This window comes from Marmota flaviventris, chromosome 4 (assembly GCF_047511675.1).
Source record: "Marmota flaviventris isolate mMarFla1 chromosome 4, mMarFla1.hap1, whole genome shotgun sequence".
NCBI lineage: Eukaryota > Metazoa > Chordata > Mammalia > Rodentia > Sciuridae > Marmota > Marmota flaviventris.
The window spans coordinates 33,540,916-33,565,201 of NC_092501.1; the positions used below are offsets into that span (position 1 = coordinate 33,540,916).

At 47.2% G+C, this 24,286-nt stretch overlaps 1 protein-coding gene across 2 annotated transcripts; it reads right to left on the minus strand.

Moving 5' to 3' along the window:
• Positions 1 to 2,947: 2,947 nt before the first annotated feature.
• On the minus strand, positions 2,948 to 23,007 carry Ffar4 (free fatty acid receptor 4). Of its 2 annotated transcripts, XM_027940002.2 has the most exons (3): positions 22,324 to 23,005; positions 13,363 to 13,491; positions 2,948 to 3,601 (listed from the first exon to the last, which is right to left on the minus strand). In XM_027940002.2, exons 1-3 carry the CDS (start codon positions 22,888 to 22,890, stop codon positions 3,212 to 3,214), a joined length of 1,086 nt encoding a protein of 361 aa, XP_027795803.1. In that variant the 5' UTR covers positions 22,891 to 23,005; the 3' UTR covers positions 2,948 to 3,211. The 2 variants fall into 2 exon arrangements, with proteins under 2 accessions (XP_027795803.1, XP_027795804.1); XM_027940003.3 differs by lacking the exon at positions 13,363 to 13,491 and having other exon boundaries at positions 22,324 to 23,007.
• Between the last annotated feature and the right edge of the window lie 1,279 nt (positions 23,008 to 24,286).

Below are 24,286 nucleotides of genomic sequence, written 5' to 3' on the forward strand. Positions count from 1 at the left end.
ACAGGGCATTCTCCCTTTGTGCTCTCTGCGGGACCTTTGACTAATTCTAGCATCTAACCTCCATTATTAAAGACCGCAGCTTCTCCCACTTCTTGAAAAGGGAGTTTCCTCATTAACCCAGGAAGGCCTTAACTACCATCCTGGCCAAGGCCCTGAGGCCCAAAGAGGAAGTGAGTGTGGCCAGACCAGGCCAGCAAGCTCAGGCAGTGCTGGGCCTCTGAGACTGGCCAACCAACTGGGTTTGGGAGGCCTGGATGCATGGATGGGGTGAGTTCCAGGAAACAGCTCCACTCTCCGTTGCATCTGGCAGGTGATTCACTTGTTTCATGTGTGGTCAACACATGGAAGGAGGCAGTCTCAGGGTTTTCAGAAGGTGGGGAGGAAGAGGATATGGAAGATGGGCTCTGAAAGCCAGGTCAGTAGGAAAGTTCACAATATCCTCCACCTGCAGAAGCAGTCAGGACTGGGGCAGAATACTAGTGTCCTACACTGTTAGCAGCACTTGAGTTTGCATACAAACCTACTTGCCTCAGTTTCCCGCAGGTTCCCATGGGTCTCAGTTTCTCATCTTCAAAAAACAGCTAGTCTTTTGTGCTAGATAATCTTGGTTTTAAGTTAAACTCCAACTTAGATTTTTAGCTGTGTGTTTGGGGGCTGGTTACCTGGCTTCTCTGAGCCTACATCTCTCTTGAAATATGGGGAAACAGGCTCTGCCTGATGGGACACAGGGTGTTCAATGAGGCGATGTCTGTTAGAGCTCTGAGGGGCTGTGCAGATCCTGGCCATGCCAGGCTGCATGTGTGAAATTCATTGGAAGGTGGGGGGGTGGTGCTGGCACTTTCTAGGGACTAGGGAGGCTTCTGTGTCCCCCACTTCCATTTGCCTTATTTGCCACCAAAGACAGAGGAGACTGTGGACCACACATGGGAAAGCTCTGCTTTTCATTCTCCGGGAACAGCAGGCTGTCACAGCCTGGGGTCTCAGCCTCAGTTTGACAGCCCCAGAAATCTATAAGATATCCAGGTATTCCTTCCCAAAAGAGCTTAAAATTACCAGGTCTACTAACTAAATCTTTTTTTTTTTTTTTTTTGTATGTGGTGATGGGGATTGAACCCAGGGCCACATGCATGCTAAGCAAATGCTTTACCACTGAGCTATCTCCCCAGCCCCCACTAACTAAAGATGGGCAAAGACTCCTTGTCCGTTTGTCCATGAGCTTAAGGTCGCCATAAATCTTCACGTCAGAAGCAAGCTACTCCAGAAACTCCATGAGTGATGGCAACAACACTGGGTTTGATTGGCCTTGGAACAAAGCTTTACTGAGCATCTATCGACTCGGTGGTGGCCCTGTGTCTACCCAGACATTGGCCCAGCCCCCAAGGGCCTGTTTGTCGCTGGGCTGGCTTTGACTCTGATTTCTCCCCTTTCCCCATTTTCTCTCAGGGTGTTTCATAAAACTGTAGGTCTCCAAACACCATCTGCATCTCCCAACAACACTGTACCTCCAAGCCCCAGCCCCACAGCTCTATATACACTGCCTATTGTTTTTGGATACCCCTAGGTTTCAATTTTCTTTTAAATTTTTTCTATAGTTGTAGATGAACAGAATGCTTTTATTTATTTTATTTATTTCTTATGCCGTGCTGAGGATCAAACCCAGTGCCTCACACATGCTAGGCAAGTGCTCTGCCACTGAGCTACAGCCCCAGCCCCCAGGTTTCAAATTTATAGGCTACCACTGAAACTTGGCTCTCTCACCCCATTTTTCTCCCAGTCTTCTCCATTGGTGCCTGCTCCACCATCCGACCAGTTCAGGCTAAAAATCTAGGAGTCGCCCTGGTATCCTCTCTTTCTCTCACATTCTACAGGCTTTCCATCAATAAATTGTCTTTGTGCCACCCTCTCTAAGAATATCCAAGATCAGTTCTCATAATCCATCAGGAATGACACCCACCTCCAGATCCCCAGCAACTGCCTAATTGCTCTCCATTTTCATTCCTGCTCCTCAAAGTTGGACCCTTGCATAGCAACCAGAACGATATTTTCACTCATTCATCAGCTCATGTCAGTCTCCCTTTGCAAACCCCAGTGGTGCCTACTGAACACTGAATCAGCTCCTTAGGGTAGTCTCTCAAACCCTCCCTGACCTAGACCTGGACCCTCTGACATCCATTGATGGGCTCTAGCAGGGCATCCTTCCATCCCAACATCAAGGACAGTGTCTGGTACAGAGGAGGCTCAGCCAACAGTTCATTGCTTGACTCAGTCCTCTCTTCTTCCTGTCCCACAGGTCAGTCTCTTTGTACCGATGTCTGTCTCTTCTGCCTGAAAAGCCCCTTCCCCTGGAGCCTCGTGGCACACTCTTTCTTGCCAGTCACCTTTCCCCACCACATCTAAGTGGCCATCACTCCCACAGCACCCTGTCCCGTCTTCCCCAGGTGCTGTTCACTCTGGGATACTATATTTATTCACTTCTGTTCAGCATTTGTACTCCGTAGGGGAAGAAGCTCTCTGAGAGCAGAGGCCAGGGCCATCTGGTTCAACACTGAATTCCCAGCTCAAGAACACTGTCCAGCCATAGTAATGCTTAAGAGGCCTCTGATGGGTGGATCAATGAGGGGACTCACTCCAGATCTCAGTGTCCTTCTGAAGCCAACCCATCTTCTCTCTGATTCCATGACACTGCTTCTCCTCAAGGGGTCCATAGCATTTTTAATACATGAAAAATAATAATCACCTTTAATTATTCCTTGGAAATATCAAATACCAAATACCAAACACCAAATTCAGGGTTGATATGAATGAAAGACCCTGAGGCCTTTCCTAAGGAGCCCAAGTTGGGTATCCAGAGTGGCCCTGACCCTTTAAAGGAGAATCTGAGTCCTCAATCAGTTCCAAGACTCACTTTAGAAACCATGAGGTGTGACCTTATATGTAGGAGATGTAATTGCTGAACAGGTATAAATAAAAATTTATTAATTTCAATCATATTACAAACACACTGAAAAAGTTCATATTTCAAAGGAACCCAATCGTGAGTCCTCTTATAAAGGAAAAGTTATGTTTACATGGAATGATCGTCCCTTAATTTGCTGCTGCTGCAGATGTATGTTTGCATAGGTTGTTTCCGTAAAGTAGGGTGCACTGGTGGATGATTAAAGCACACCGTGGCTCACCACAGGGAGAGACTTCATGTGTCGAGAAAAACGAATCAGCTGGAAATAACAGACAAATCATTTCTTCTGACAGATGTGTCTGTAAAAATGGCTCCTTTTTCTGGGAGGGAGAAGCAGCAAAAAATTTTCCTCCATTCGTTCCTAAACAGTGACATGTTGTAGAGAATGGGGTTCAGGGCAGAATTGGCAAATGTGAAGGCCACCACCCAGAAGAAGAGGGATGGCCAGATGACCAGGTCTTGCTGGAAGTTCTGGATCAAGATGAGGAGGATGGTGATGATGATGGGGCTCCACATGATGAAGAAGGACACCATGAGCAGGAAGAGGGTGCGGAAGAGCCGGAAGTCCTGCTGTGACACTCGGATCTGGTGGCTCTCCGAGTACGCCAGGCTCATGGTGAGCCTCTTCCGCGATGCCTTTGTGATCTGCAGGAAACCCAAACAGAAACAGAGCCACAATTTACGATGAATGTCAGAGATTTTGGGGGTTAGGAGCTCAGAAACTGGAAAGTGCCATCCCGCTGCATTGGGGTGTCTGTCTTTGGAACTCTGTGTGGAAGGAGCTGCCTCCTCTGCAGCTGGCCTGCTGCCCACACCGAGGACGCACTGGAGAAATGGACACCTGGCTTGTTGCCCCAGGAATAAGGCAGAAAATCACCCATGATATAAAGAGAATGGATGAGGGGAAGTGAAGAGCCTGACTCGGGTGGTCTAGAGGAGCAAGGTGCTCAGAAGCACACCTTGGCTGTGACTGTGGCTTTTTAAAAGGTAAATAATTGTGCACAAGCAATACATGCCCAAGGCACAAACTCAAACTACAAACACTGAAGGGGAGCAAATGAAAAATACCAGGTCTCTTCTCTAGCCTTTGTACCCTCCATTTCCATTGCCCAGGGGTGACCAGAGGAGGTGGTCTCCTGCATGACCTTCTGGAAGGTCTACATACCAGCTCTACATGCCTTCCCAGGGATGGAATGTATGAGACCCTATCTCCAAAAAAAAAAAAAAAAAAAGTGGATTCTGGTCTTGCCTACAGGCCTGAGTTGGGGCCTTTAAAAGGTAAATGAGTTTGGAGGCTGTTCATTTGCTTGGACAGCTGCTGCCAGGGTCAGCCCCAAAATGAAACCAAGTCTGGGAAGAGCCACTAACACCTATGGGGTGGGTGCTGCTTGGGAATGATCCCTTCATCAGCAGGACCTGTGGGCACCCCCACAGCCACGTGGAAATCAGAGTCAATTACCAACAGAAGGGGACAAACTCCTCACACGGGCAATTGTGAGTTCCTTGTCTTTAAGGGCAGTCAGGGGCAGGGGCAGGACAGCCTGTCCTTCTCCATTCCACTCCCAGCCCTCACACAAGCCCATCCCCCACTGCAGGCACTGGAAGCATTGGAATGACTATGAAATCGATGTTTTTAAATAAGTAGGTACAGGGATGGGAATGGGAAAGACAGTAGAATGAATCAGACACAACTCTCCTATGTTCCTATACACAACCAGTGAAACTATGTGAATACACAACCAGTGAAACTCCACATCATATACAACCACAAGAATGGGAAGTTATACTCCATGTATGTACGACATGAAAAATACACTCTACTGTCATGTATCACTAAAAAAGAACAAATCTTAAAAAGCGTTTAATTTAAAAAAATAAGTAAGATAAACAGGCACAGTCAAAAAGCAATTGGAAAGTTATGGAATCAGATGTGTCATTAAATGTGTCTGTCCCCAGCAAGAAAGAGAAGCTTGTCAGAGCATTTCTGGTGACATTTGTTGAAAAATCACAGCCATTTGATAAAGTATAGCCCACCGAGGGGTGGGGATCAGGAGAATAAGCACCCTCAGGTACATCTTTGCACATCTATATGAGAGTATCCATGGAATAAATTCCTCCCAGTGGGATTTCTGGGACCTCTAACATTTTGCACTGATGAGCAAGGCCAGCATGACAGCAGAGGCACTGTGGGTGATGAAGGGGACCCTGGTTGCAGGAGGTCCTGCAGGCATCGTGCCCTGGATCTCCTGTCCAGTCTGTTCAGCTAGAGGGTCTTCCTTCAGGCACAGAGAGGCTTTAATTTGGCAGCAGGATCCTTGGACACAAGAATGGCCCATCGACTGATGTAGACTGAATAGAGTAAAGCCCTGCATGCACCCCCATCCCACTGCCCCACCTCAAAACACTGTATCTGAACCACATGAAAGCTTCGTGACATCTTGGAACCACAGAGCTGGAGTGGCACTCAGTGTGGCCTCCTTTATTTTAATATAGATTCTTCTTAAGAAGGTCTGGGTCTGGCTGAGATTCTGCATTTCCAGCAAGCTCTTGAGAACAGCAGCCTCCCCATGCTTCCCATCCAAAGACCCTGCTTTGAGTAGCCAGGGCCTTTGTCGCCCCTTCCATGCACAGGTTAGAAAACAGCTCCCTAAGAGATAGTTTACCCAAGCTGCTTTCAAAGCAGGAGTCTTGCAATAAGGGTTGAGTCTGTGAGAGAGCAGGTGCTGCCATTTAAGCCCTGCTCCTTGGCACAGGGTGGTGGGTGGCTGGGTGAGTGACCACTGGGGTGGCGGGAAAGTGTCCAGTACTCAGGCTCTGAATGTCCAGGAGAGAAGGAGTGTTTAATCTCTCTTGTGCATAATTCCAAGCATCCTCTGGGCACAGCCAGAAGGGAGAAGATCTGGCTGTTCCCTGTGACTTACTCAGGTTCCATGATGCCAGCGAGTGGGGTAGGGTAGGGCTAGTGATGGTAGGGTGGGGCCTGGCTGTGAACAGCCAGCCTGGGCTGGAACAGATGCTGATTTTTTGAGCCTGAAATGCCAGCCTATGATCTCTGCCCCAGAGAAGAGAACCAATGAGGACCATCCTGACCACAATAGCAGTCCTTGCTAACTTCCACTTGCTTGGGCCGGCCTTTGTCCTGCCTTTCCTACAGGAAGAGGCTTCTGGCCACACAGGGATGCTTACATCATCTGGACACTGGCCACATCGTGGGCTCTGTGCTGGACCCCTGGGCCCATTCCCCTATGATTCCTGAATCTCAAGAGAAGAAGTAATTAGAAGGTAATTAGCCACCTTCTTAATTTGGGCAAGTTTAATTCCAAGATCAGCGTGGCTTAAACTGTTCTCCCTAGAATCCTTCTAATTGTCTAATTAAAGGAGAGCTGTTTAATTGTTTCGTGATTCTCTGTGGTTGCTTGCTGGCCCAGCGTGGCAGTTCAGGGCACCTGTTGGTGATGGGGGACGAGAGCAGCAGGTGCAAGGTGGACAGACCTCTTCCCTCTGGAAGCTCCCGACAACCAGGACAACAGGAATTAGCTTTCCCAAGGGCTCCCCACATGTTCCATCCACTGTCACCTCTAATCCTCACAGCTCCTCTTTGCATTCTGTGCCATTGTTATTCCTGCTTCACAGATGAGCAAATTCATTCTCGGGAAATTTAAGTTACTTGTTGAAGGTCACTCCACAGATAATAAATGGTGACAGCTCCCATCTGTGAAAATCCAGCTCAGTGGAGTTAACGATTAGCTACATCATAAAAGGCTCAGGAGGGGTTGTATAGCCAGCCCTTCCCTCCACGCCCCTGCTCTGCAGGTGGAGTCACTCAGCAGAGGGAACCCACCAACTCGCACTCCAGTGCTGCAAGTCCTATTGGCCCCTCCACGTCCGGAAGTCACTGTGTAGAGACAAAGTTAGACCGAGCATCCAGGTGCAAGATGGGTGATCTAAGGGCCAACAGGTGTGGAAGTGGAAAGCCAAGCAGGCAGCAGGGAAAATGTATAACCTCTAAATCGGGGTGTCCCTGGTGAGTGCTCAAGGGCTGATTCCAACAGCAGTGTCATCCCTCCTGTTGCCCACCTTAGCCTGTCAAGAACAGCGTGCATCCAGAGACTCTGGTACAGTGTCTCATAAATATTTTCTGAATCAATAAGGTTGGTGGGAGCTCACTTTTACTGAGCACCTACTATGTGCCAGGTCCTTACCCATCACGTGGTTTGCCTCTCTAACCTCTCCCAGCATTCTGTGAGGTAGGTACTTGCTGATTCCCATTTTGCAGATGAGGAAGCTGAAGCTCAAAGAGGTTGGTGAACGCCCAACCAAGAAGTGCAGAGTTGAGCTTCAAACTTGGTTGTTGGCTCCAGCCTAAGCTCCTGATCTTAAACTAGTTCCTTCCCACTCTCTACTTCCCATCAATGGAAATCCTTCTGCCCAGACTTTAATTCCAAGCTCGAATGCCAGAAACTCCTAGAAGCTTTGTTGGCTCACCTCCCGCTGCACCCTGCGGCGTGTTTCGGGTACTCTCAGCGCCTGCCACAGGAACCCTGTGGTAGACACATGAGCATCTTTCTTACCTCCGCCCTCACCAGACATGGGCTCCCCAGAGCTTAGGACCTTAGACAGGGCTCCCTGTTCCATCTGGGGCCAGGGGCTCTGGCCGATGCCTGACGATGATGTGATGGTCAAAGTGGGCTGACTCACTTTGGGGCCAGGAGCATTAGCTCGTTTCTTTGGTCAGAACTGGTAGATGCTGCTCCCTCATAGTCCCCACAGCTTGCAGAGTCAGGGGCTTCATAGTCAAATGTGCTCCTTCCCTGCACCTTCCTGTGCTAGGTGTCTAGGCTAAGTCAACATTTATCTAGCATTTCAGTCTCTGGCATTGGGTAGACGCTTGATGAGCTTCTACATTAAACTAAACACTCAATTAACTCCTGAGAATTAACTCTAATCCTCAAAACAAGCCTCTGCATAGGTTCTGGGGTTACCTCCTAAAGTGGAGGCTCTGAGAGGTGAAGTGACCTACCCAAGCCTCGTGGTGAAGAGGTGGGGTATAGCCCACGCAGAGATGCTCCCAGTAATGTGGCTCACACCACTGGGCCCATGATAAGAGGCAAATGTTTATTCGCCTTCAGACATTCTGATTCTGTGGGGCTGAGGGGACCCAGAGATCTGCATTTTTCCTAAACTCCTTTTTTTTTTTTTTGGTACCAGGGATTAAACTCAGGGGCACTTGGCCACTAAGCCACATTCCCAGTCCTATTTTGTATTTTATTTAGAGACAAGGTCTCACTGAGTTGCTTAGCATCTCGCTTTTGCTGAGGCTGGCTTTGAACTCAAGATCCTCCTGCTTCAGCCTCCTGAGCTGCTGGGATTCCAGGTGTGTGCCACTATGCCAGACTAAGAGAGTCCCTTTTAAAACTGTCTTATTGAGTCTCCCTGCCTTTACACCCACATGAGCTTTGGAAAACTATGAGGGAACTTTCTTTCCATCTCATGCCCCTTTGTCACACATGGCCACCAGACCAAGGTTGCTGCCCAGGTGGTTGCAGGTGGAGGAGATTCCTGCTGACAGAGGTTGACCCTGGGAGGTGGGGTAACCTTTGGAGGCTGCCTAGTCAATCAACAGAATCCTCAGAGGGAAGACTCTGTCTTTCCAGTAAGTCCACCTCCCTTTCCATAGCAGCACACAGTCCCCAAAGCTGGGGAACAAAGGCCAGGTATGGAGGAAGGGCTTCATGTTCACTGCCTGAAACCTTCATGTTCACCTGAAACACATTCTTTCTCGGTGAAACTCTGAGTTAGGCTGAGGGTTTTCAAATTGCAAGCAAAAGAATCATTGGTTCTATCAACAAATGTTTATTGAGCACCTACTATGTGGCTGGGCTACAGAGGCTGGTCGTGGCGCAGGTCCATTCCAGTGTAATGTGGGTAATGTGTGTGGGGGGGGGGGGTGAGGGACAATAAAGAAACACAGTTCCAAAGGGTAGCACGGCCATGGTTGCTGGGAGATGATGTAAACCAAGCCCCAAACAGCTGGTGTTCACAGCCTGATCGAAGGCACTTAGGAGTTGCTGGGAGGCTATTCCCTTGGGAAAACTGTCAATTGGAAAAAGCCACTAAAAATGTATGGCATGTTTGAGTCACAAGGAAAGAGGAAGCAGAGAAGGCTGACAGCAAATATGGCCACTGCCCCACTACATCAAACAGCTCTTGAAGGGTGACTGACAATCTTTAAGGATGACTGACAGGGGGAGACCCAAGGAGAAGCCCACCTGAATCCTTGCCCAGGTCAGAACCAGAGACAAAGTTTACAACAAGGTTTCCCAACAAGGTTTCTACGGAGCACTGATCCAAAGAGAAGCTCTGTGGGAAAATGGGGTTCTGTGGTCAGATATAGCAATGCTGCCTGGTCTATTCCTGTGCCGAAGAGCCCCTGCCTGCCCGAAGCCTTACAGCAAAGAATCCCATGGAACTCTGATGATCCCAGTATTTCCCACACTCATAGACTGTGACTCGTTCTAAAATTCATCCCATGGAGCTCCAGAGAGCACTGAGAGGCTCTGCTTCAGAGCAGTAAGAGATCAGGGTGACTTCTAAGCCCAGAGATGGGACCTGAGTGAGAGGCAAGAAGACAGGTGAAGGGATATGGCTAATGGACCCTGTTGTTCAAATGAATTTGACAGGTGCTCTTCACACACACACACACACACACACACACACACACACACACACACAAATATATATATTGGGCAGAAAAGCAGATCCAGCATCTCTGCATTGTGTCTATTTTCAAGTAAACTAGGAAATCCCATCCACACACAGCATTTACCTACTGACAGTTTGCCTGCTTCCAAGTTACCAGCCTGGCAAACTCAACAGGCACCAAGTGAGGACAGATGTCACAGTCCTCTGGGGAAATAGGCAGCAGTTCAGATTTGCTAGTGAGGTAGGAAGATTTTTCAAAAGTCTTATATTTACAATAACATTTATTTTTGTTATTTATCTTTTTTTTTTTTTTTGTACCAGAGGTTGAACCCAGGGTTGCTTAACCGCTGAGCCACACCCCAGCTCTTTTTGTATTTTATTTAGAGACAGGGTCTCACTGAGTTGCTTAGGGCCTTGCTAAGTTGCTGAGGTTGGCTTTGAATTCGCCATCCTCCTGACTCAGCCTCCTGAGCCACTGGGATTATAGGTGTGCGCCACGTTCCCGGCTAACACTGTTATTTTTAAAACATCATATCTGCTCTTTTATTTTATTGTGCTAAACAATCCACTGAGACATGTTTGGCTTCAGTGGAAACTGAGTCCTGAGTTTTAAAAGAATAGTCCAAGGTCGCATGGTAAATCAAGTTTGCTGAAGGACCCCAGTATGATGATTATTTGTACTTTCCCTACTGCCCCCAAAGATCACACCCTGTAGACCCTTTCAGTGTGATCCAAGGCTTAAGCCTCACTCCTCCATGAGAATTCCCTGAGCACCTGCCCTGAACAAGCCAGGCTCTGGTCTAGGCACAGGGACGAGAAGCTTGCCCTCCCGTGGGTGAGACAGATGACTGATGCACAAATGAATTCACACAACCAGAATGTGACAGGGATTGGAAGTGTTTTGAAAAGAGATAAGCCAAGGATCAGAGATTGATAGGTGGTATTTCTGAAGAAGATCCTTTTGAACAAGGACCTATCTGAAGTGGGAAGTGGACCATCAGCAATTGAGGTAAGAGAGACCCGGGAGAGGAAATGGCAGGTGCAAAGGCCTGAGACATAAGTGTGTTGGCATGTGTGAGGGACCCTCCCCAGGCCAGTCTGGACATAACAGAGGGGAGAAGATGAGCTTAGGGGGACAGACAGGGGCCAGATCACATAGGGCTTTTAGGTGAGGGCTTTGGATTTTGCTGCATGTGTGAGGGAAGTGACTGGATCTAAATTCTCTCTGACCCATTACTCAATGCACCATTGCACCACTGTGAGTCATGACAGATGCCACCCTGCGGTGTGTGATGCACAGAGGGCTGGCTGTGGCTCTAGATGCAAAGGACTTGGAGAGCAGTGAACTGTTGCTTGGAGGCAGATGGAGAAGAAGAGACCTCTCCCAGTTTCCCAGGTCGCCTCCAATTGTTCCAGGTGGGCTTTGGCCTTGAGAATAAAATGATGGTGTGGGGATCATTCCTCTCTCAGTGGGAAGCTCAGAAGTGTGAGCTTACCAGGGCCCTCCCAAATGCTGAGGGGCTTGGGAGTGGACTCAGAAGAAGAGCCAGATGCTGCCACTCCCTCCCAATCAGCTCTGCTAAGTCTCAGGGATACCATTTCCCAGCACACTGGAGACAAAGCTTGGGAGAACAACCTTGCCTAACAATAACAACAAACACAATTCATTTGTCCCCTGCCATGGGCAGGCAGACACTAGATGTCCTACCCATGGTATCTCAACAATACCTCACTGTTAAACTACAATTGCCATTTTGCTGATGAGGGAATTGAGGCTCAGAGAGTGTAAGTAACTTGCTCAAGGTCACACAGCAAGTAAGTGGCAGATTCAAGACTCAAAGCCAGGTTATGAAAATATCCCTTTGAATCTCTGCAACTGTCTTCATGGCCCTTTGCTCTCCTCTTTAATACTCCTCATCCATCTTTTTCATTGGTGCAGCAGTCAACAGTTTGCAAAGTGTTATACACTGTCTTGGCCTCTACTTTGTGCTCCAGGGTTTCTTGCTTTAAATAGCAGCACCTTTGGCTTGTCTCTCCTCTTCCCCTTTTGTTTCAAAGTTCCTTCTAGAGAATGGAACTTCTACACTCTTGACCTACCTCTATTCCTCCCCAGCACTTTGCACAGAGTAGACTCTTAACATATGTCTGAGGAACTAAAACTGTTGGGAATCTAGGGCCAGGGTACTTGGGTTTATGAGACTCTCACTTCTGAGCTACGTGACCTTGGGGAAATTACCTCGCCTCGCTGTGCCTGGTTTTTCTCATCTGTAATGCTTATTAGGATTAAATGAGGTATTTCTTGATAACACATTAAACACTACATAACTATTTGTTAAGCAAATATAAAACTCTTCCCTCACTTCTTTGCTTTTAACTTAATGAGGGTAGCTAACAATTTTATAACATTAAAATATGCTAGGTGCCCTTGGAAAGCCTGAATCTGCTCATGCACTTGAACAAGCCCCAATCTTTATTCATCTGGTGGAGAAGATTCTAGGGAGTAACTTAGGGGGCCAACTCCCACAGGACCAGAGACTAGCAGACCCGGTTGGAGGTTGGTCTGGCTTTGGGTTCTGGGCACATAAGAAGGTTACAAAGCCTCAGCCACAAAGAAAGGCTATAAAATTGACCAGACAACAAACAGGTCTTTCCACTTGAATATGTTTATTTAACAGATGACTCCTAAGTAATATGCTATAAAATTAAGATTCAGTGGCTGCATTTCCTCCAAGGGGACTAGGGCACAAATACATGTAGGTGAGGTTTGTAGGGCTGGGACCTGCCATGCAGAGGGCTGCCTTAAGAGGTGGGGACAGAGGGGGTCCATCTTTTTCACACCCCTGCACATATTCGCTTTGAGGGCAGACATCACTTCCTGTGTCAATACACATTTGAAATGGACATTCCCAGGTGGCAGGTGACCGGAAGTAAGAGGAGGGGCTTCTGGCAACCTTTTCTTTCGGGATCCAGGAGCTGCCTTTATGAGTGTGTTCAGTCTGTAAGGGGAACACGTAAGCTGGGTGTGCTTTTCTATTGGTATATTATACTTCAATAAAAAGTCTTAAAAAGTGTACATTCTCATCACTGCTGTGTTTGTGGTGGGGAAACAATGGACACAGCCCAAAAGTCCATAAGATAAATTATAGTATGTCGACATGCTGGGCAGCCATGCAGCCATCATGAGATAAGATACAGGAACTGATAAGGAAAGATGTGATATGGTGTTAAGCGAAAAAAGGAAGTTCTGGAGCAGATAGTGTGAGCTCATATCTGAAAAGAATAACAGCCAGCTATTGGAGATAACCCGCACTTTCAAATACACACAGTGTGGATGATTTTTGTGCAAATTTATAAGAAAAACTAACCTGCAAGGACCTTGTTGGGTTGTTAAGAATGGCTATAGGATCGATTTTCAGTTTCTGTGTTAAATACTTCTGTGCCTGTTTTCAATTTGACTTTTTTATGATGAACCTGAATTACTTTAGTGATGAGCAAAACAAAACCAAAATCAAAAAAAAACACAAAAAACAAAAACAAGCAAACAACAAAAAACTCCTTCCTCACATGGCTGAGGCAGCAGATCTGGTGAGTGAATCAGAACTCAGGACTGGACTGGTTTGACTTCTGACCTGGAAGTTCTGAGAATCTACCAGAAACACTGCAATCTGAGTGAAATCCAGTGGCAGCACTGGAAACAAACATACCTGTAAGATTTTGGAGTAACTGATCACAATGACCAGTCCCGGCACCAGGAAGTTCAAAGTAACAAAAGACACATCCCACGAGATCTCTCCAGGGGTGCTGGGCCAAACCAGTGTGCAGATGGGAATTTCCTAGTTACAAAAGGGAAAAGGACAGGATCACTGCAGTGCTGGCTTCTTCTTTGGCCTTTAGTTCAGCCCCAGTTGGGGGTTACCTGTCACTACACAGTTGTGCCACACAACTGGCAGGATGGTACACCCCAGAATCCTTCTCCCTGACCCCCCTCCCCCAAACACACGCACAAAGCACTCGCCTCTGGCCCTCGGGGTAGCCATAATCATCACCCCTGTTCTCCATTAGAGGCAACTGAGCCTCAGGGTTCCAGGCTGATAAGAACTAGGGGCAGTTCCCCATGTGGCTCTTTCCACTCCCCTGGCTGAGATGCAAAGGGCTCTCAGGCTTTCTCATCCAAGCCTACCATTTTTCAAAAAAAGAGAAAATTGCCCTGAGAGCAGAACCGATGTGCTACACACCAACACATGGAAACAGGATGAGGTCTCAGTGCAGTCACGCTTTGAAAGCTGAAGGCAACAGGGTCTATGCCAAGGCACCCAAGTGCTTATCTGGAGCACGTTCAGGGCATCAAAGCCGGGCTTGGTGGCAGGTGTCCATAAGTCCCAGCTGATTGGGAGTCTGAGTCAGGACAATTCCTGAGCTTGACCCAAGAATTTGGGGCCAGCCTGAATAACATAGTGAGATCCTCTTCTCAAAAAAAGAAAACCCACATACATAAACACAAAACAAAACAAAAAAAATGAGTGTGTCAAGCTGCATCAAAAAACCTGGCTGCTAAGTGTAGTGGTACAGGTCTGTAATTCCAGTGACTCAGGAGGCTGAGGCAGGAGGATCTCAAGTTCAAGGCCAAACTGGGCTACTTATTAATGAGACCCTGTCTCAAAATAAAATAAAAAGGGCTGGGATGTAGCTCAGTGATAGAGTACTTGCCCAGCATGTGCCAGGCCCTGGATTTGAAACCTGATTCTGCAAAGGAAGGAGTCCGGAAAGGAGGGCCAGCTACCTCTTACTCCAAGAATGCATCTTGAGCCCAGAATTACAGCCTCTAACCTTATGTGCCACCTTCATAGAGGAACACACTACAGCCCCAAAGCAAATATCAGCCACAATTCTCAGTTCCAGATGGAAAGCCACTGGAGTGTGACCGTTTGTGACCTTGCTTCCATACTGTGATGTGTTGAATTCAAGTGTTCAACTCTAGCTACAAAACTGCAATAGGCGGGAGCCTCACCCAACAATTACTAAGAGCTGCTGCCACAGTTTCCTCCAACAAAGAAAAATGTCAGTGAAAACAGACCAAGGCAGTTGTGCCTGTACTTTCCCACCCACAAACTTCCCCGGCCCACTCCACTATAGGAACAAAGCTATTTGGAAAACAAGTCTCCCTAAACCCTTCTAGACATATAGACCAGATTTTTAAAAGAGTGTGTGCTATGTAAAAAGACCACATATTAATTTTTTGGTGGACAAGGCATCTGAACCCATGTCCAGGAGTCATAATCAACTGAAGCATCATTAATTCAACTATTCACTTGACCAATATTTATCTAATGGTATACCCTAGGCAAAAGCAAAGAATTTTTAATATTTGCCAACAGGTATTGTGATTGAGTTGTCCATCTCAAAATACAGTCAACTGGTCACTCAATTTCCTACTCAATTTTAACAGAAAATAACAACATCTGCTATTTATTGAGCATACCCTCTGCACTGGAAATTGCTTTATTAGATCATCTCATCTAAGGCTTACAACAACCTTATTGAGATGCACATTATTTTTTTGTTCCTGTTTCACAGAGTAAAGAACTAAGGTTCAGAAACATCCTCTTCCAACAACAGCCTGAAACGCTAAAGGTGGGGATGTTTTTAATCATAATACTTTGCCCCAAAAGCTAGTTAGTAACAAGGGACATCAAGGGATCTACCGAGAAAATTATAAAGCAGGACAAGCAGGGAAGAATGTTTTAATCACATTTGCTGGAGTGTTGCTTCCTTTTCCTGCTTTGTTAAATGGCTTGCAAATGGACTAGGCATTCTAAAAATTTGCTCCTCTACCCTCACCATCCACACCTGATGGAAGACAGTTTACTAAATCTTTCTGTGTTTTGGTGGTTGGAAAGAAACTTGGGTGACCCTGCTAAATACTGGCAGTGAGGTTGACCACTGCTCTTTGGATGATTCTTTCAAACTCCTTGTGGTTGGGGGCAGAAAAGTAGGTCCCATAACCATGTGCCTGTGTGAAAGTTGTCAGAATCAAAATGGAGTTGCTCAAGCCGACCCTGACAAAAATTAATGAATTAATAAAGCTGGGAGATTGTGAAGAAGGGCATCTCATGCACAGATGCCTGATAACAAGAATTATCATAAAGATTCTACCAAACCACAACCTTACACAAAAATCCCTTGGAGAGTATTGGCTCAGCAACTGTCTGTCCAACCATGAACGGAGGCCACCCTTATTTATGGATCCTTGTAGCCAAGGATTGCTGTTTCAAAATAACTTATGTAATCCTCATTTTTGCCTTTAAAAACTTCCCCTGGCTTCAACCTCATCAACATGCACTTAGTTTGTCATGGTCCCCTATTCAATACATTGCAATTTTCATGCCCAAAGTCACTATCTTTGGAGAACCTCTCTCCAGCTGTTATTTAGGTCACACCTGCGGGATCCCAGTGTTGACGTGTATGTGTGAATATTTATACCTAGACACCTCTGCTCACGCACACACAGGCAGAGAAGAGACTGAGAGGGTCTCAGAAAAGACTAGAATGGGACTTGTAAGTTATTTTTGTTCTTCTGTGTTATCTAAATCATCCACAATGTGTCTATATGTTTTTTTATAAGAGAGAAACAAAAGGATAAAAGTTAGTTTTTATGAAAAAAGATGATAGAACATGAAACACACACGTCACCATGAGGGCTGAGCCGACCTAACCAACAGAGACAATACGCTCATCCCAGAAAGCTCCCCAAATTTCAATAAGGAAGGTGCCCTTTCACCTGTTTGATCTATGGCTTTCACTCCAGGCAGGAAGTGTGATAAGGAAGTAAGATAAGAACCCTGCACAGCACCCCCTCACCCCCATCTGAGCTAAGAGGCAGTAGGATGGGTCTTGGGCATGGATTTATGTGCTCTTTGAGGGGCATCGTATGATATTGTCGGTTAATTGTAGTGTCTATATTCATTAGGAAATAAACAAAGCACCATGCCCACACTCAGAGGTCTGAATTGAATAACTTTATGTCTGTGGAAAAATCCAGACAACAAATGGTTTTCTCCTGCAGCCTGTGATTGATAGAGGAGTTGGGCAGCAGGTCAAATCTGGAAGGTACGGACATAAGTGTTAGTATATTCTGGGTGGTTTTTTTCCTGCATATTTGAAACGTTTCCTGATTTTAAGAAAGAAATATGAAAACCATAAGTGCTAGGCCTGCCTGCTTACTGATACATGGAAGCGGAATTGGTGGCGGTGTGGCGTCAACAGTGGTGTTAATTGATTTGCTCAACCACTTACTGACTGCAGGCACCGTGCCCAAGCCACTGAAAGGCCACAGTGAGGATGATAGAGGCTCTGTCCCTGCCCTCCAGGAAGCCACAGATGCAGGCAGGGAGGAAAAACAAGAAATTCCAACAACAACAAGAAACAAGAAACTCCACCGCAAGATGGGGAGCCAGAGATCCAGAGAACCCCAGAGGCCAGGGGGCAGGTTTCTCAAGAGAGAAATTTCTATGTCCATGAGCACTGTTTCAGCCGGGCAGTGTGGCTTCTGGTCTAGTGGATCAGAAGTCCTCAACTCTAGACTCATGGCTACCTTGAGCACATCTCTGCAGGAGACTTCTCAGGCTTGTTAAGCTTTGAATATCTCACCCCAAAATGGTCCCACCTCCTGGACATCTCAAATTGGCCATCCTCCAGGCTGCCAGAAACAAGAGGACTGGCCTGCTCCTTTCCCACTAAAACAAACCCCGCCCCTCCCCCACACACCTCATTCTCACTGGCCACCCTCATGGACCAGCCATCTCTCAGCAAGTAAGCCCAAACTCCCTCAGGGGTGTCCCCGGTTCTTCTGCTAGTCCAGCTAACCCTCCGGCACCACCTCTTGTCACCCTAGCCTTCTTTGTGCTCTCTCGCTCCCTTTTGGGGTCATTTCCTCTGCCTGTAATGCCCCTCATGTCCCCCCAGGTCCTTGTCTTGCTCACTACCTCTCCTCTCCACACCTGGTAGAGACACATTGTCTTTCAGTAGCCTTCACAGATTCTGGGTGCCTGGAGGAGTCCCTTCCAGAGCTTTCGAAACTGTAATAATCACCTGGCTTCCTTTCAAGATCCCCCACTGGAGTGTGCTACGGGGGACAGGAACTACGCTGTCTTATTCAAGGCAGCATCCCAGCACCTAGAAGATGCCTGGTGCCTGACACTAGGTGCTCAGTACAAAGTCACCCGATGTCGGGATTTCCTAAGACTTCCCCAAGGATGGGGACACCCGTCTACAGGCACTGCTCAAGTGCCGATTCCTCCTACCACCGTCTGACTTATTGGCAAATGATACCTGGTTCCGACTGTTTCCCATGAAGCTTCTCTGTTGAGTCTTCCTGCAGAACCAGGGAACCCCTTGGTAAATCATCTCCCTGCCCTACCTCTTCCAATACAATGGAAGATTTCAAGTCATTTTAAGGAATCCTCATTAGACATCTGCTCTTTTAGCAACTTCCCAACAGAAAAGAAAGGAAATACCAACCTGAGAGCTGGACTTACTTTCTTTATATTTTAAAAATATTCTCTAGCATTTAGTAACGCAGGCGAGTGAACTGCACTTGTCTCTCCAGGGAAGCCTCACTCCACAGAGACTGATGACAACAGTGGCCTGGTATTAAATCAAGAAGGGAGCCACAGAAGCACCAAGGGCCCTAAGGAAGTGTGAACTCATTGGAGATGACACCAGAGCAATCAGACAGAGCCGGGCTACATTCTAGAACCATCCTTCGCCTTCTTTGACTTTGGGAAGTTATTCTTTCTGAAAATAAACATAAAAAAAGCACAACAGCTGTGGGGTTACCATGGGCTAAAGAATCAAGCTAGGGTCTGCGGCCATCTGAGTGCTCACTAAATGCTCAATAAATGAGGGGCATTTGTGACATTAGTGACAGGGGTCAAAGAGGAGGGTGCTCGGTAAATGTTTGTGGAGTGAATGGACAGTACATTCTGGCCAAGGTGGACATCTTCCCCACCTACTGGTGGAGGTCACTGCCTGGCCAGGGCCACGGCACACACTGGCCGGCATCCCATTGGAACAGGCTGAGCTGGCCTGACTGAGATGTTAATGTTGCTAAGATCTGTCCACCCTCTTAAAATGGCTGCTTATTATTTTACAGCAATCAGAAGAATTATAGTGTTTGAAGAATGTTTAAAATGTTTATACCCAAAGATAAGGAAACTTATAATAGCTAGCAATTCTTGAGCACTTAGCTGTATGGGTGCCAGGTGTTGGCCCATTTATTGAACATAAATCCCCATGGCAATCCAATATGGTTGACAGTGTCTTCGTGTCTATTTAAATCAAGGAAAGTGAGACCTAGAGAGGTGGGACAGCTCCCTTTCTGTCACGCAACTCCTAAGCATTCCCAAGATAGAATTCAAATTTCAATGAAGTTTTAGAGTCTGGTCACTTTGGACTACTGGACACCCACTACCCAAAGGGACAAAGGTCATCATGTTCCTGTTTTAGGGGATTTGAGGTAAACAGAAAGCTCTGAGGAGCACTGTTTCCACACACTCTTTGAGAGGAGGGAGCCAGGAAGTACTTAGGGTTACTTGAGTCTCTCAGCACATTGTTTGGGGAGGAAAAATATCCCCCCCATCCCAATCTTCATTTAGTGACCTACTGGACAGGATCTGTTAATATGACAACTGAAAAAAGAGGCTTTTGCTAACTTTTAATAAAAGAGATTTATCTCTGTCCCCACCCCCATTTTTAAGTGCCTGCACCCCCTCAACCCCCCCATTCTTTTCAACTTATTTCTTTCAATTGCTGAACCTATAAAGTGGAGTGTTTCCTATATACCCAGGCAAAAACCCTCAAGGAATTGGAGAGTTTATCTATTTTATTCCTTGGAAAGAACACAGAAAATACAGAAACAGAAGCTCCTCCTTACTCTTGAGGCACATTCCAAGACCCCAGTGAGGTGCTCCAAATTACAGATAGTACTGAATCTTCTATCTAGTATGGTTTTTTTTTCTACACATCAAGTCCCTATGATAATGAGGCACATTAAGAAATTAATCACAAACTAAAAACAAAACATATCAATTATAACAATATGACCTAATAAAAGATAATTAAAATTTTTAATTTTTTTGTTTATTTCTGGACTTTTCCATTTAACGTTTTTGGACCTTGGTTGTCCACAGGTTATTGAAACCACAAGTAACTAAAACTGTGGAACCCTGGATAAAAAGGGACTGCTGAATAGTATAACCCAGAGAGAAAAAACTCAATGAGATTGGGGGTTGGGAGGGGGCAGCAAAACAGAAAGGTAGGGGGAAGACAAGGAAAATGGAAAACAGAAGGAACTGTCTCATTTTTTTTTTCATTACAAGCCCTCCATGGCACGTCTACTAATTTGAATAGAGATCTGGCATGTAGTTAACTCACCTGGCCCCTTCTGAAGCGCACTTCTAGCTCATTTCTCTTCCAGTGGCTTTGCCCAAATCCCTCTCCAAAGGCCCTTAAAGCCAAGAAGGTGTTTCTTCAATAAAACAAGAAAAGGCTTGGTGTGCCCAACCAGGGAGCACAGATCTCTACAGAAGCACTCTGTGGTAAGATGCAGACCATTCTAGAAATGCTGTGGAGGGCTCCTGAACACACATGCCCTACCAGGGGTAGAATACAGGATGGACCAGATACAAGAATGCCTCCATCCATGCAAAGGCCTTGCTCAGTCACGGATGGCCATGTTAGCACCCAGTTTTAGCCTGGAGTTTTCTCTGGGAGGGGACAAGAGCCTCCTTTCATAGTGCTATTTGGCAGTAAAGCGGGACTATACCTGAAACAACTGTCAAAGGAAGGGTACAAAATATATATCTAGAAATTTAAGATACACTTAAAATATCTTCTATTTAGTCTTTAATTCCTTGAACCTCATTTTTTTTTAAAATTATTTGAACCTGCCTCCTGAGCAAGGGCACTTGATCTCCTGAGACCAATAGCACCCACTAGCTCAGCTAATCCTGGCTTTCCTGGGGCACCTGAGTGGACACGGCCATATTGATCACATGCCATAAGCCTGATTCCTTCCTGCTAATGAGCCATAATCAAACACCCCAAAATGTATTCCACACACTCACAAAGAAACTATTCAGAGCAGATTTTTAGGACACACACATCTGCTTGCCTAGAATGCAGCCTCCATCCATTCTACCCCCACCAAAAAAAGGCTATGTGATTGGTCTGGGAAATCCTCAGGAGGCCACCTTTGTGTTCAGCCTCTGGGCAGGTCACACACTCTGATCGTCCTAGTGGACCAGAGTTCATCTCATCTCCAGAGTCTGAAACTGTCCCCCTGGGACATCCCCCTTGCTCTTCTCCTCTCTCTTCAGGACTACAGTTTGTTTGTGCCTGGACTGCTCAAAGTGCCCCACTCTCCTTCCTAGGGTCTGGGGTGTTCCCCAGGGCCAGAAAACCAGTGGCCTGGAAAGGGAAAGGGACAGGGTCAAGAACTCAGCCTGGGTCAGATCTTCCTGGAGGCTGAGCCACAGCAACTACTCATGCCTTGTGGTATTGCTGACACATATAAGTCAGACAGATGCCTGTCTCTCTCCGCCAGGTGCTGAGGAGAATGAAACACATCTGGAATACAGCCAGTCAGGCCGCCACCTTCTCCTACTAGACCTGAGGCCCATGGCCCCACCCTGGGGTGGGGCAGCAAAGAGAACAAACCTGTGCCCAGAATTCTAGACCATGGGACTCAAGTCACCGAAGCAAGTATTACACTGTCCAGAGAATCATTTCTAGATCATGAACCTCTCCATAAATGACAACTATGGGCCTGCTATCCCAAACAAACCCCCAACTTCTTAAATACCCTGAAGCTACAGTCCAAGGCTCCCAGGGTAAGATTCTGTGGTCTGCTGTAATCCTTCCATCTTGCTGCTGGAAAAACTGAGGATTCCGAAGAGGAAACCAGAAGCCCTTCAGGGGAAGCCTTGGGTCAGGGGCTCTGGTTTTCCAATGCCCCTTCTCCCCAGCCATCTGCACTATCTGCCTTCAGGCTTTCAATACAGGCTCCTAACCCTTACTTTCACAGAAACTTCTGCTCCTTCTCAAACTAAGGATGAGATACTCTGAACAAGTTATTAATCCTATGTGTCTCAGCTTCCACATCTGTCCTGCAAGTGTGATAACTTTAGGGTAACACCGGACCAGAAAGCAAAATTCAATATAATGTGATTAGCCATCTCACATGCATGAAATTCTATCGGACTCCTTAACTCCCCATTATTTAATTAACCTCACAACACGCCGTTGCATTTTTTGCAAGAATTGGGGGGTAGGGGCTGGGGCTGTGGCTCAAGTGGTAGCGTGCTTGCCTAGCATGCATGAGGCACTGGGTTCGATTCTCGGCACTACATAAAAATAAAATCAAGATATTGTGTCCACCTAAAACTAAAAAATAAATATTTTTTAAAAAGAGTTTGGTAGCGCCTTTAAATACATGCATCGCAGGCTGACACAGCGCTGGGCATCGTGTATGACAATAGTGCAACAAAAAGTCCTGTTGTTAATCATCATCACCCTCGTTTACCGCCTCCGTTCACCCCCTCCGTCGGATACCCGCCCCTCCCCCAGCCCGCCCGCACGGGGGTCTCCGTGCGCTCACAGGCGCTCACCTGGTCGGCACCCGGGAGCCGCTGCGGGACCACCTGGAAGAAGATGAAGAGCGGCAGCGCGGCAAGAGCTGAGTAGCCCCAGATGAACGCCAGCATCGCAGCCTGTGCCCGCCGCCCCGGGCCGCGCATTCCGCGCTGCAGGCGCACGATACACACCATGCGCTCCAGGCTGACTGCGGCCAGCGTGAGTATGGTGACGCTGCCGCTCAGAGTCATCATGTAGAAGAGCAGATGGCAAGCGACGGGGCCCAGCATCCAAGCCTCTGTCCAGCGCACGACTAGCACTAGGGGGATGGAGCTGGTGAAGAGCAGGTCCGCGCAGAAGAGGTTCAGCACCAGGCTGGTGGTGGCCCCTCGGCGCCGTCGGCGCGCAACCAGCACCAGAGCGTACACGTTGCCCAGCAGAGACACCGCAAAGATGAGCGCCAGCACGATTGTCTCCACGGTGCTCAGCACCAGCCGGTGGTCTCTCTTGACATCAGAGAAGAAAGGGAAGCGGGTGCGGTTGGCTTGCTCCAGGCTGCGCAGAGGACCGGTGACTGTCGTCTGCGCGAACTCAGGGGACATGCCGGGCACCCGACCGCCAGCTGCGGTCTGCGAGCGCGCTCATCTGGGAGGTGACTGAGTGTTAAGGCGGGGAAAGAGGGAGGGAGGTGGTTGCGACACCGTCCTCTGGACCCCTCCCGCCAGAGGAGAGCGAGCGTTGGCAATAGGGAACTGCGTCCCGTCCTGGACGCAAGGGAACGAGGAAGTGCCGGGCAACACCAGCTGGGCTGGGAGGCGGCTGCAGAGGCGGAGGCCTCCAGCTCTGAGGCTGTTTGAAAGCTCCCAAAAGGCCAGAAATCCCCCAGCCCCCGCGGAAAAAAACCACAGCTTCCTTTATCCTACAGCGATACCGGGTGTGAAGCCAACTATCCTCCCATTTAGCTAAAATTGATTTAAGAATGTCAGAGCTGAACTTTGGATATTGTTTTGGACTGTGTCTTTCAGACTTCACTTAAGAAGCCCCGCTGTTGGAGGTATATCCAAAAACCACTTGTAATGACCCCAAATTTATTGGTAGGGGAGTTGTTTTATCATCACTTAATAATGTGTGACTTCAGATGGATTAATCTCTCTGTACTCCCGTTTTGCATGTGTAAAATAGGAATGATAATACTACCATTAAGTTATCGTAAGGCTGTCATAAAGAGTTTAGCACAAAACTCATGCACAGTATTCACTGATTAAATGTTAGTAGTATTAGTTACTATAAATAAAATGCATGTAAAATTTGCATTCTATTCAGAATGATATAAAACATTTTCTTGTAGAAAGGGTGGCCCTTCAAATCTTTGAATAAACTTGATGTGGAAGATATATTCCAGGACTGTCAGTTGCATAAGTAAGCTGTGAAAGTGCCTCAGACACCTAGTATGTGGAGCAGTGGGCAATCCAGTTCTGTTACAGATGAGGGAACTGAGGCCCAGCAAGAGTGACTTGTCTAAGGTGGCCCCTGGTCACCTGCCAGGTCACCTGCTCCTGTACCTACCCCCACCATATCACTGCTGTCTAATTTTCTGTTCTAGTAGATGAGCTGGTTAGAGAATGTAAAGTGTGCTGTGGCCCAAGACCCAGTGAATACTTCCCCTCCTAGAACACTCTCAGCACCTATGACCTCACCCCCTCTCCCCTTTGCCATATGCCTTGCCCTCTCCCAGTCACCATGTCTTGCAGTTGTCTCTGTGTGGGGCTGGATGTGTTAGTCTAAAGTGCTGACTGGGGGAGAGGTGTTATTTGTGTGTCTGCGTATCACTGTCATGTAGGTCTGAGTTGATAATGTGACTTCTAACCTTAGGAGCAGATTGTATGTCAGTGGGATGTGCTCAGCTTGAACCTTGACTAGGTCCACGTTGAAAAGCAGATTGAAATAAAGGAAACTCAGGGCTTTGGCAACTGTCTGATTGAGGTCAAGGGATATTAG